Source organism: Nothobranchius furzeri, chromosome 17 (genome assembly GCF_043380555.1).
Source record: "Nothobranchius furzeri strain GRZ-AD chromosome 17, NfurGRZ-RIMD1, whole genome shotgun sequence".
Taxonomy (NCBI): Eukaryota; Metazoa; Chordata; class Actinopteri; order Cyprinodontiformes; family Nothobranchiidae; genus Nothobranchius; species Nothobranchius furzeri.
In genome coordinates this window covers 44843835-44856339 of record NC_091757.1, presented here as the reverse complement: position 1 = coordinate 44856339, position 12505 = coordinate 44843835, and the positions used below count along the sequence as shown (strand labels likewise).

Here is a 12505-nt window from a genome sequence, read left to right as displayed (position 1 = left end):
CTGTACTTGGGCGCATTCATCATTCATCGATTGCAACGAGTCGTTCTGTCCCTGCAGCTGAAAAACACCCCCACAGCATGATGCTGCCACCACCATGCTTCACCGTGAGGACTGTATTGGACAAGTGATCTGCAGTGTCTGGTTTTCTCCACACGTACCACTTAGAATTAAGGCCCAAAAGTTCTATCTTGGTCTCATCAGACCAGAGAATCTTATTTCTTATCATCTCAGAGTCTTTCAGGTGTCTTTCAGCAAACTCCATGCAGGCTTTCGTGTGTCTTGCACTGAGAAGAGGCTTCCGATGGGCCACTCTGCCATTAAGCCCTGACTGGTGGGCTGCAGTGATGGTTGACTTTCTACAGCTTTCTCACATCTCCTGACTGCATCTCTGGATCTCAGCCACAGTGATCTTTGGGTTCTTCTTCACCTCTCTACCAAGGCTCTTCTCCCACGGTAGCTCAGTTTGGCCTGCTCTAGGAAGGGTTCTGGTCGTCGCAAACATCTTCCATTTAAGAATTATAGATTATGCGCACTGTGCTCTTAGGAACCTTAAGAGCAGCAGAGATGGTTTTGGAACCTTGACCAAATCTGTGCCTTGCCACAATTCTGACTCTGAGCTCTTCAGAAAGTTCCTGTGACCTAATTAGCTCTGACATGCACTGTGAGTTGTAAGGTCTTTTATAGACAGGTGTGTGGCTTTCCTAATCAAGTCTCTTCAGTGTAATCAAACACACTTGGACTCCAATGAAGTTGTAGGACCATCTCAAGGGTGATGTGTTTCACAATCCCACCTCTCGCGTCATCAGTTGGTACATAATGCTGCTGCACGGCTGCTCACTGGGACGACAAAGATGGAGCACATTACTCCTGTGTTGGCCTCACTGCACTGGCTGCCTGTTCATTTTAGAATCCAGTATAAGGTGCTTTTATGGGCTTTAAAATCTTTGCATGGCCTTGCTCCTCATTACACCTTTGAGCTACTGTTTTTTTTTACTCCCCTGCATGGTCTTTGAGGTCGGCTGATAGGATGCTCCTGGAAGTCCCAAAAACAAGACGTAAGCTCAGAGGTGACAGGGCTTTTTCTGTAGCGGCCCCTAAGCTCTGGGATGCGTTGCCTTTGAGCATTAGGTCGGCCTCTTCACTGTCTGGTTTTAAATCTCTTTTGAAAACCTATTTTTATGATTTGGCTTTTAACTCAGCATGAGAGTCTTTTTAATGTTAGTTCTTAAGCTTTAGTTTTTATGCATTTTTATGTTGTGTATTGTTTTTTAATGTTTTGATTTCTGTGAAGCACTTTGGTCAGTTTTATACTTTTGTAAGGTGCTAAACAAATTAAGCTGCTTTGCTTTGCCATGATCAGAAGAAATGGGAAGCACTTGAGTTAAATATAATATTACATATAAATATAAATATTGAGTGTCACAGCAATGGGTCTGAATACTTAGAACCATGTGATGTTTCAGCTGGTCTTTTTAATAACTGCAGAACTTTCTAAAATTCTGTGTTTTTCTGTCAAAATTGGGTGCTGTGTGGACAATTAAAAGGAAAAATTAATTAAATTGATTTTAGCTAATGGCTGAAATATAACAAAGAGTGAAAAATTGACAAAAGTTTGAAAACTTTCTGTACCCACTGTACTTTAGGCCCTAGGCTTTTTCTGCTTCACCTGTTTGTTCCCCAAATAGGAGACACTCGGGCTCGAAGGGTTAAATATTCAGAAAATAGAACATATTTATATTTATACATTTTTGCTGTTCTATACTTATTTTTTAAATTTCAGTTCTCCTTTTCAGCTTCTTGGACTGGACTTTTCTGGATACCTGCAGAAAATCTGTTTGTTTACATTTTTTTTCACACGCACTAAACACTGAAAGCATCATAAATCTTTTGCACGTCAGATGAACAGAAAAGCCGAAAGATTAGGAGACAATATAAATACCACTCAGAGATAACGACAGACACTGAACACATACAAAATATCATGTACTTTGCCTCTGTTTCCTCCACCTTCAACTTTATTTCATAAATGAATAACTTCACACCTTATTGTTTCTGGAAACCATTTTTGAAACAACTTTTTATTGCAAAAATCTGAACCTGAGCTAATCTCTCTCATTCAATTAAAGGCTTTAAAAACAGTTCAAGTTTCAAAGTGATCAGTGAAGCATCTACAGCTTTAGATAATATTTTACCATGCAGTGTGTTTGATCTGTGGGTGTTTGTGTGTGCATTTTATGAGCCGTTTGCATCCTGGCTCAACTTGTTTATGCAAATGTGTGAGAATGAAGGAGTGCGTGTTTCCATAATGGCTGAGAAGCAAATAAACCCTCCCTTACTGATAGTTTATGTGCTTTTATATGAGTCACATTCTTCTATTTTTACTTTATTGTGACTCATTTTCAGCGGCAGTAACTTCAGTCATGGTCACTTGTTCTGTCTTGTAAATGGCAGTGAGATAAACACACACAGTCAGCATGTGGCTCATGGTGATTTCACAGTGAGTTTGTGCTGAGGTGCGTGCTACTCAAATAGGCACTCATATTAGATTATGTTGACTTCCTGTTTGTTTGTGCCTGAAGTCTCTAATCTCTGAAGTGAAGACATTTGTGTTTGAGGAAACGTGTTTGACGTGGTGCTGGAGTTTAAACAAGATTCAAGTAGTTTTTGAATGGAACAAAGAGAGGGTTGAATATTTAAGTTAATCATGTGACTACTGGAAATTGACTACAGCTGTGTACTATTGTAATGAGAAACTGTAGAGGTTTTAGAAATAATTTCGATATACAAAAACGTTAGCTGTGTGTGTGTGTGTGTGTGTGTGTGTGTGTGTGTGTGTGTGTGTGTGTGTGTGTGTGTGTGTGTGTGAGAATGAATGAATGAATGAATGAATGAATGAATGAATGACTGGTATAAGGTGCTTTGGAGTCTTCTGACTTGAAATGATGCAAAAAAGTGCAGGTTCTTAATCATTTTAATAAGTGGAAATATATTTTACAGTTTATTACTGTTTCAATGTTATGTTATGTAAGGTTAGGTTAGGTTATGTAAGGTTAGGTTAGGTTAGGTTATGTTCAGGATATTCGTTAACAGGGCAGCATGCCATGGGGCAAGTACAATCTCCTGATGGGGACATTATTATTTGAAGTATTACATCCTTAAAAAAATATTTTAAAGTTCTTTGCAAATTTGTAAAAGTGGAAAAATTAAGTAATTGTGAAGCTTTGAAAGTTACATTTTAGAACATCACACAAATTAAACTTTGTTTCACTGAAGAGTGATCTTGATGCATTTTTAAATCTTAGTATGCTGAATACATAAATTTACTATATATATATTTTTGTATGTAACAGAGATTTAGAAATGTTTCAAGAACACAAATTTTTCTTCAATGAAACAAAGCTTGGTGATTTGTTGCTTGGCAACTGTCTTAAAGTAATCCCATGCCAACATTCATTAGCCTTGATTTTTGTAGAAAATTTCCTCATAATCTCACATAAAAATATAATTTTGCATTCAGCTTTTGACATCCAAGTTGTTCTTTTTAATTGATTTTTGTCAAACACATATTTTAGTCTCTGGACAACCAAATTACGCAAGAATTAATAAAATGAGCGTGTACAAAATTCACCAACTGAACCATCAACTAATAAAGTTTGTTTATTATCAATGTGTGGTTAATCGCTTTATAATAGTGTTCTGCAGAGAAACAACAAGAAAAGTGAACATTGATAGGCTAAAATCTGTAATTCAGACAAAGTCAACAAGTTGCCCCATAGACATATATGATATAAACAATATGTTTCTTGTTCGGGGTTTACTTTGTTGAAGAGCAACTAACCCGCTGCCAGAGTCTTATTCCACTCCCATTTTCTGTTTAAAAAATGTGCCACAAGGAGGCGTTGCCTGCAAGACCGAGAGGGCGGAGCCTCTAACACACACACACACACACACACACACACACACACACACACACACACACACACACACACACACACACACACACACACACACACACACACAGGCTCACAATGAATGGCATTGTGACATCATATGGTACCAGCTAACGCCATAGGCTACTTCCAAGGCAACAGCAATGAGTTAAATTTAAATGTAGTGCAGAGTTTTTACCTGAAGAGGGCGCAACACTGACAGTTTTCGGCAGAATATTTAAATTTTAACTATGCACTAAAGAGCCAAAATATTGACTGGTGCCTACAGCATGATTAGACACTCGTTTATATAATTTATCAGCAAAGAAAAAAAAGTTGATTTGGGGGCAGGGCGACTTGCTCTTTAAATAAAGGTACAGATTATTTGGGAAACATTAACGTTTCTGATTGTTTTTCTAACTTTTATTGCTGAGTCTACCCTGTCCTGTCCTCTGGAGTTGTCTCTCCGTCTCCTGTAGGCGGGTTTTCCGCCAGCAGGGTTTGGTTGATTCTGTATTGATTTGTTGGAGAGGAGGAGGAGGAGGAGAAAGTGAAAGGGGAGTGGAGTGGAGGAGTGGAGAGAGTGGAAGAGAAATCCCGGTTTACTGAGAGATAGTGATGTGATTGTGGGTGTAGGACCAGAGGAGAGAGATCCGAATCTCTGGAAACTAGGGGGAGCGCTCCTAAATCACGTGGGATGTGGATTTATGGTGGAAAAAAGTAAAAGTGCCGTCGAAGTGACTTGAACGCACTTTGTTTTCCTCCCGTCTGTGGCTCTCCTGCTCCTCCGCCCTGCATTCCGCGAAGCAGCTGCGTTTTAATGCCCCTGCGCACCCGAAAAAGAGAGGAAGGAGAGAAGAGTGAGGAAGAAGAGGCAGAAACAGAAGTGGAGGAGGCCTGGACACCTCCCCGCATCGCTCTGTGGAGGTCTGTCACCTCTCCCCTCCTGGCCCTGCATGGACGGGGATGGGGAGAGCCGGATGCTGTTACCGCGGGGCTGAGCGCCTCGCTTCACCGTCTCTGGTGCGCCGCTTCCGGCCGCTGCTGCTGCTGATCATCGCTGCCTGCTGCGGAGCTCACATAGGTAACTAACTGGAAACACTTCAACTGTCAGTATGTTTTGGAGTCATCATAGTTAAAACTGTTTCATTTTGCACTAGTTTCCACACATAACACAATCCTCTGATTTAATTCTTAATTTTAATCTTAAACAGGGATTATTTACTGTTTGTTTATTTGTGAGAATTTTTTGTTCTATCCTTGCGTCGGGCCCTGACAATAGCTCTGTCCAAAGCGGCAGTGCAGCAGTCTGAGCACGGATCGAGTTTCTCCTCCTCTCTCCTGGGCCGTCATTCTCCTGTCTGCCCCTTAATGGCTCATGGAGGAGGGGAAGAGAAGGGAAAGAGGGCGACCACCTCTCCTTGTGACTATACACAACAGACCTACTGAATCCTGGTGACTTTAGAATACAAATGCACCAGATATACTTTTTTATTTCAAAATGGTTATTACGTTCAAAGTAAATGTAAATGGAGTTTTATTTATTATAATGATGTATGCGGATCACGCTTTTTTCTCTGTGCTGCAAAAACATCCAACACGTCATTTCCCCCAGCATTTTTATAGCTGTGTTTGTGAGTTTCTGTGTGCAGGGGGTCGGCTGAAGTGGTGGCTATTTGTTGGGCAGTCACACCTCCTGTAATTAGTTTACCAGGACTCAGGAGCAGGGCAAAAACCACCTCCACACACACACACACACACACACACACACACACACACACACACACACACACACACACACACCAGACGTCCCTACTTCACATTAAAACCTGTAACACCACATGTGCGTCACCTGTAGAGAATGTTCATATTATTCAGCTTGATCAGAGAAACCTAATGTTATTGGCCAAATCAGATGAATGTTTGTGGATTTTCAGACATTTTTCAAAAGCTGTCAGCTCCATGCGTTTGGACAGGAAGTTTCGAGGAGTGTCTGAATTAAGAGCTGGGTTTAGTCAAGTGTGTGAGCTGTGGTAAAGCTTTGCTTCTGCTTGGAGGGCCATTTGTGTGATTTGAGCTCAGAACGTGAGAGAGTGCACACACAACAAGGTGATCAATGAGCACTTCACAAGCCTCAGTTGAGAGATGATCCCAGTAGATCCTCTTCTGATCTCCGGGGATCGGAGGAGTTGGAGGCAGCTCGATTGGGAGACAAAGAAGCTCTGAAAAAAAAAATCAGATTGTGGATCTTTGACCTCTATTTGATGGTGAAGAAGGTGCCCCGGGATGTGGGAGGAGAGGAGGTGGAAAATAAAAAGGAGGACAGGGCTTTAATCTGAAAATAAAACCCATCTGATACGAGATGTTTCAGAAAGTGCTACTAAGAGAGGAGAGGAGGACGGAGAGAAGAAAACTGGGATGAATTTTGCAGGCAAGACTGACTCCTTTTGTGTCTGCGTTACTACAGGAGAGAATACACACGAGGCTCTGAATGAGCTGAACGCCCTCACATGTGGAGTTTTTTATTCTCTTAATAATCTGGGAATCTGTTGATACTAAACAGAGATTTCTTTCATCTCTGTTTAGTATTCACCACCTCAACCCGATTTAAATTCCTTATTGACATTCATAGATTGGATTTACGTTTCAAAGTACAACTTCTTTATGCTTAAAAAGATCACGGAAATCTGTGAGGAACAAAAATAAGATAATTGTGTTTTAAACTTTTAACAAACTAGAACTTAATTAATCTACATTTGAAAATTGTCTCACAGAAAAAGTTCCTCTTTAAAAGTTAAAAGCTTGAACTCGACTGCTTTGGTTACAGAAGCTGCTTCTTTATCCCTGCACCCTTTTCTGAGAAAGCGTTACAGAAAAACAGCTTTACTGCGTTTGTAGCTCGCTCTGATTGGATGGGATGCAGTTTTTTAGGTGCTGCAGGCGTGATCGGAGGGAAAGTGGGATGCTTTTTGACACAATGTGCCCTCAGTGTGTTAGTATCTGTGGGTTGGTGTCAGTATTTAACAGGCAGGAGAGAGATTCTGAAATGTGGTGTGAGTGGAGGGGTCCACATCTGCTCCCTGACTTTTAAAACTCAGAGAAGTACTGCCCCCAAATGGTGGCACCCAGCTCCATAAAACAGCAGAGGTGCATAGCCATGTTTTTTCTTTAAAAAAGAAAAATTTACTTTCTATTTCTCCTTAGACATTAAACAGTCAGACCCCTTTCAAGATTTTTGATTATTTCTGCTCCAATTTTACATGAGTCTATGTGTGGCTGCCCACACACACGCAGGCTGCAGAGCCTTTCTATCTGGCCTAATCTAATAGGAGCACACTGTGACTGATGCATTAGGTCTGCTCTCTAATCTCTCGCTGCCTTTAACTCCCTTTCTCCCTGATGATCAGTGATACAGAGGCTGGTTTGACCCTCGTTCCACTCAGAAATGTAGAAACATATAACAGCTCATGAACAACTTTAGACCGAGACATCTGTTTACGGTTAGCATGATGTTGAATTTCTGATTAAAAAGGACCAAATCAGACACAACTTGATAACAGATCAGTATTCACAGCACCGCTCCATAACCTCTTTAAAGTGCTGCGTGTTTTATGTGCTTCTTGGCTGTACAGGTTGTGTCTTATCACTCCTTGTGGAAAAAATTACTTCATCTTTCCTGTTTGACTGCTCTGGTGGTTTATTACAGTCCAGGTTTATTGGGCTCACAAAGCGGCACTGCCGACTGATCGAGGTTTTCAATTGGCAGTTTGATCTTTTTTTATTATTATTGTTTTATTAGGCTGAGCTAGAACAGGCTGCTACTATTGTGAGTTTAAGATCAAAGCTAGCTCTCCTCAAATGAAAACCTTATCAGTCACGTTTGATCAAAGACACTTTCCATTTTGAGTTAGATCCGGTTTATAATCAGGGTTAAAAGCTACAGTTTCAGACCTTGTTTCTGATATTCAATCAGTAACTGTGATTTGGTGTCTTCTTCAGGCCAGTGCCAAGTGGCTACCACACAGTGTCGCATCCACAAGTGCACCACCGACTTTGTCTCCTTGACCTCCCACCTGACGTCTGCCGTGGATGGCTTCCACACAGAGTTCTGCAAAGCTCTCCGAGCGTACTCGGCCTGCACCCAGAAGACAGCCAAGTCCTGCCGAGGAAACCTGGTCTTTCACTCAGCCGTGCTCGGCATCTCAGACCTCATGAGCAATAGGAACTGCTCCAGAGATGGGCCGACTTCCTCCACTCACCCAGAGATCCACCCTGAGCCCTGCAACTACCACAGCCGCACCCAGCACGCCCATACACACCCTCACGGGCACGCACACATGCACTCTCACAGCCACGGCCACTCTCGTTCTGGTTACTGGTTCTGTGGGCTGTTTGGGGACCCACACTTGCGGACATTCAAGGACAGCTTCCAGACTTGTAAGGTGGAGGGGGCGTGGCCTCTGATTGATAATCACTACCTGTTGGTGCAGGTCACTAACGTTCCTGTAGTTCCTGGCTCCAGTGCCACGGCAACCAATAAGGTGAGAATGTAAAGAAAAAGGAGTGATCTGTTGTTTTTGAGTCTAAAGAGCTTCTTAAGTGAAAGCAGCTGATGTAATTGGGGTGATTTCTTTGTGTGAGTTCCAGGAATCACTCTTCACTTACTTTTCTCATCAGTTTGGAACTAAAAAAACACTCTTGCTACACACTGTCTATGCTGTGTGTGTGTGTGTGTGTGTGTGTGTGTGTGTGTGTGTGTGTGTGTGTGTGTGTGTGTGTGTGTGTGTGTGTGTGTGTGTGTGTGTGTGTGTGTGTGTGTGTGTGACTGCCACAGACTCCCAGGTGTGAGGAGAGTGGCCTCGATCTTGTGACTGTTTCTTGTGACTGCATCAGTGTTGCAGACCTAACTTGGTTAATGGCTGCATGCGGCCTGACCACTAGTAATGTGGAGCGAGACGTGTGAAAGGACCCACTGTTTACTCGTGTGTGTTTTGAAACACATTTGCGCGTGTGTGTGTGTGTGTGTGTGTGTGTGTGTGTGTGTGCGTGCGTGCGTGCATGCATGTGTCTCATAAGTTCATAAGTGGCACTCCTTGCTCTCAGCTTAAAGCACTATGTGTGTTAAAAGGTCCCAGTGCAATGGGAAAGACACACACACACACACACACACACACACACACACACACACACACACACACACACACACACACACACACACACACACACACACACACACACACACACACACACACACACACACACACACACACACATAGGTGCAGAACACTAAATGGATGAGGGGCCACACAAGGTGATCTTTGTGGTGTTAAAGAAGCGATGTTGATGTTTCCCCTGATAATCTACTCTCTCTAGCTCAGTCAATAGCTTTAATTATTAAAGCACATACACACCCGTGCATACACGTATTCACACACACACATAAACTCACACAAGCGCACACAGGTTTAGAGCAAATAGTAGGATTTCTACACTTTGCAGCTGAAGGGTTGACCTTGTGTCAGAGGTGGGGCGAGTTATTAGTCACTATTACACACACACACACACACACACACACACACACACACACACACACACACACACACACACACACACACACACACACACACACACACACACACACACACACACACACACACACACACACACACACTCACCGCCTTCTGTACACCCACATTAACAGGCCTTCAGGCTTAATGGGCTGCCAGGTCTCATTCCTCATGGCTGTCATGTGAACAAAGCAGCCATTCACCGGAACTACGATGCTAACGCTAACCGTAATGCGCACACCCCACCCTGCATCCAACACCGCGTCCACACACTACCAGAGTGTGGGTGCGGGTTTGTCCGAGTGTGTGTGTCTGTGTGTGTGTGCGTGCATGCGTGCATGCATGAGCTTGCCTGTGTCAGCATGTTTTCATAGCTGTGTCAAATTACAACTTGTTAAAAAGTCATTAAGTAATTTCTCGAACTCTGGGCGACTTTTACCTTTACCCATCCTGTCTGTGTTGGATCTTCCACCGGGTGATGAGGCACCGCTGCTAAATCTAAAATGTGATTTATTTTAAAATTCTCCCAAGATTTTCAATGAAATATTTAGAAAACAAGTGTTCTAATTTTTTTCTTCCTTTTTGCAGATTACCATCATCTTCAAGCCGTATGAGGGCTGCACAGATCAGAGGGTCTACCAGGCTGTCACAGACAACCTTCCTGCTGCCTTTGATGATGGGACGGTGAGCAGTGGAGACCCCATCCACAAGTCTCTTGGAGCAGATGGTGCAGCTGGGAAGGTCCGGGCTCTGTGGATCTCTGAGCGCAGTCCTGGGCGCCATGTGGAGCTGCATGCTGGATACATCGGCGTAACTATAATTGTTCGCCAGTTGGGACGCTACCTGACGCTGGCGGTGCGGATTCCTGAGGAGCTGGCTCAGGACTACGATGACACCCAGGACCTTCAGCTGTGTCTGAACGGCTGCCCCGGCAGCGAGCGCATCGACCAGGCGGGACATCTTCCCCTCCCGCTGTCTCCTCCAGCACTCGGTCTACAGCGACAGCAGTTGCGTCAGCCCAGTTTCTCCTCACAGACACAAGCACATCCCTATGGCGCCACGCAGATTTTTGGTGTTGAAGGGGCGAAGGAGCGTTGCAGAGAGCAGCTGGAGGTGCTGGACATTTATTTCCACTCTTGTGTGTTTGATCTCCTGACCACCGGGGACGCTAACTTCACAGTGGCTGCATACAGCGCTCAGAAGGACATGGAAAGTCTCCATCCACACCAGGATCGGTGGAGGATCTACCCCCGTGGTTCTGCCACATCCATCTTCCGTTCTGATTCACAGTCTATCAAACATTTCGCTCTGCTCCTGCTGTGCGCTTTGAGCTCTGTTGTGGCGTCAGCCAGTATGTGTGCCTGAATGCATGTAGGCCCATGTTTGTGTGTGTGTGTGCGCGCGCAGTAGGAAGAGAGTTTAGGACATTGTTTTTGATTGTTTTTGCTGAGCACTGATAATGAATACTGATGCCATTCTCATGCAGAGAGGAGGCAGCAGGCGGGACACTTACTGGGAACTGGAAGTCGTTTAAAAGAGGCGATGAGCCCCCCTCCCAGTGTGCACAGGAAAACTGTCTGTCAGAACCAGAATCAGAAAATGCAGCCGACAATAAAACCAATGCTGTTATTTGGATGAATCGACTGTAAATAGATCATTTATTTCTTCCGTGCACATTGTAATGATGTTGATGTTTTTTGATTTGCCATTTGATGTGATTTTTAAAAAAAAAAAGTACCTCAGACAGAGGATTTTCTTAACAAAAGCACTTTATTTTAACATTTTATTCCACACAATGCCAGTCAGTGTTTCTTCTTCACTTTCTGTCCTCCACCAAAACTCACAACTGTTCATATTTTCTCTGTATCTCGTTGTTCCATCACACTTTTTCTTAAAGATAAAGTCATTTGAATGGTTGGAGCTGACATTTTGGTTTAAATGCACCATTCTACCAGTAGCTGACTGGACTCAGTCAATGTGAGGTTTTCTGTTGAATGTATTAGCTATGGCGTTGCAGCAAACGCCATCAGTACTTTGTTAGTAAATGGTTTCAAGTGTGTGTGTGTGTAAAAGTGTTTAGACTTGTCAGGTTCTTTATTTGAAAGCAGCTGAAGAATGTGGCTTCGTTTTACGTGAGTCACATTAGAAGTATTCCAATCGTTTTGCCAAATTTAAGTGACTACACTATCACGTTTTGTACTCGCCGTATTTTTCTGTTACAATTTGAGCCAAAGACCGATCATTTATGTTTCTCTGTACAGGAACTCTCTACCAAACCAGCATCTGTATCCTGTTTGTTTTAAATTAGCTACTTGTAATCTGTTTTCTCCCTATTCCGGATGTTTCTTATTAAGATGCATGTAAAGCAATGCAGGAATAATTCTTAAAAAAATGTCGGATGACTGGGAAAACTTCACCTTACTGTGCTGTTGTACAATTTGCAAGCGCAGCGTTGATGCCTGGTAGAAAATTCAACCCCTATAAATATGTAACATATGTAGATCAGTTTAAGTTTTTCACATTGTGATCTCTTTTCATCATGTGAGTGTCAGTTTGGTGAAGAGTGACTGGTCAGTGTTGAAATAACTAACTTATTTATAAACGTAGTGTCCCGTAGAGGAAGTTAAGCTCCATATTCTTGCTGTTGGATAATTATTTAAAAGAAATGTCAGCTGTGATTGTACTGCCACCTAGTGGTGCTCTCTTGCTTTGTCGGTGTGTTACTAAAGGCGCTCAAAATCAAACAAAAAGGAAACAAAATGTGTGCTTGTGTTTTATTTATTACAATAAAGTCAAAACGGTTCATGATGCTTAACTTTAACATTTAAGACTTGTAATGAAATAATAGACAAATCAAGAATGCCAAAAACAAACAAAAAGATTTTTAAAAAAGGTGTAAAATTGACCAGATCTCTCAGTTCTTTTTATTGTAATACAAGATCTGGATCATTTCGTACTAACAGAACTTCCACACACAAGTTTAAAGACACACACACACACACACACACA

General features: G+C 42.6%; 1 protein-coding gene across 1 annotated transcript; it reads left to right on the top strand.

Moving 5' to 3' along the window:
- Nucleotides 1-4485: 4485 nt before the first annotated feature.
- rgmb (repulsive guidance molecule BMP co-receptor b) lies at nt 4486-12299 on the top strand. The gene is made up of 3 exons (XM_015972550.3): nt 4486-5013; nt 7929-8470; nt 10085-12299. The coding sequence occupies exons 1-3, from the start codon at nt 4896-4898 to the stop codon at nt 10859-10861; spliced, it is 1437 nt and encodes a 478-aa protein (XP_015828036.3). The 5' UTR covers nt 4486-4895; the 3' UTR covers nt 10862-12299.
- Nucleotides 12300-12505: the final 206 nt, after the last annotated feature.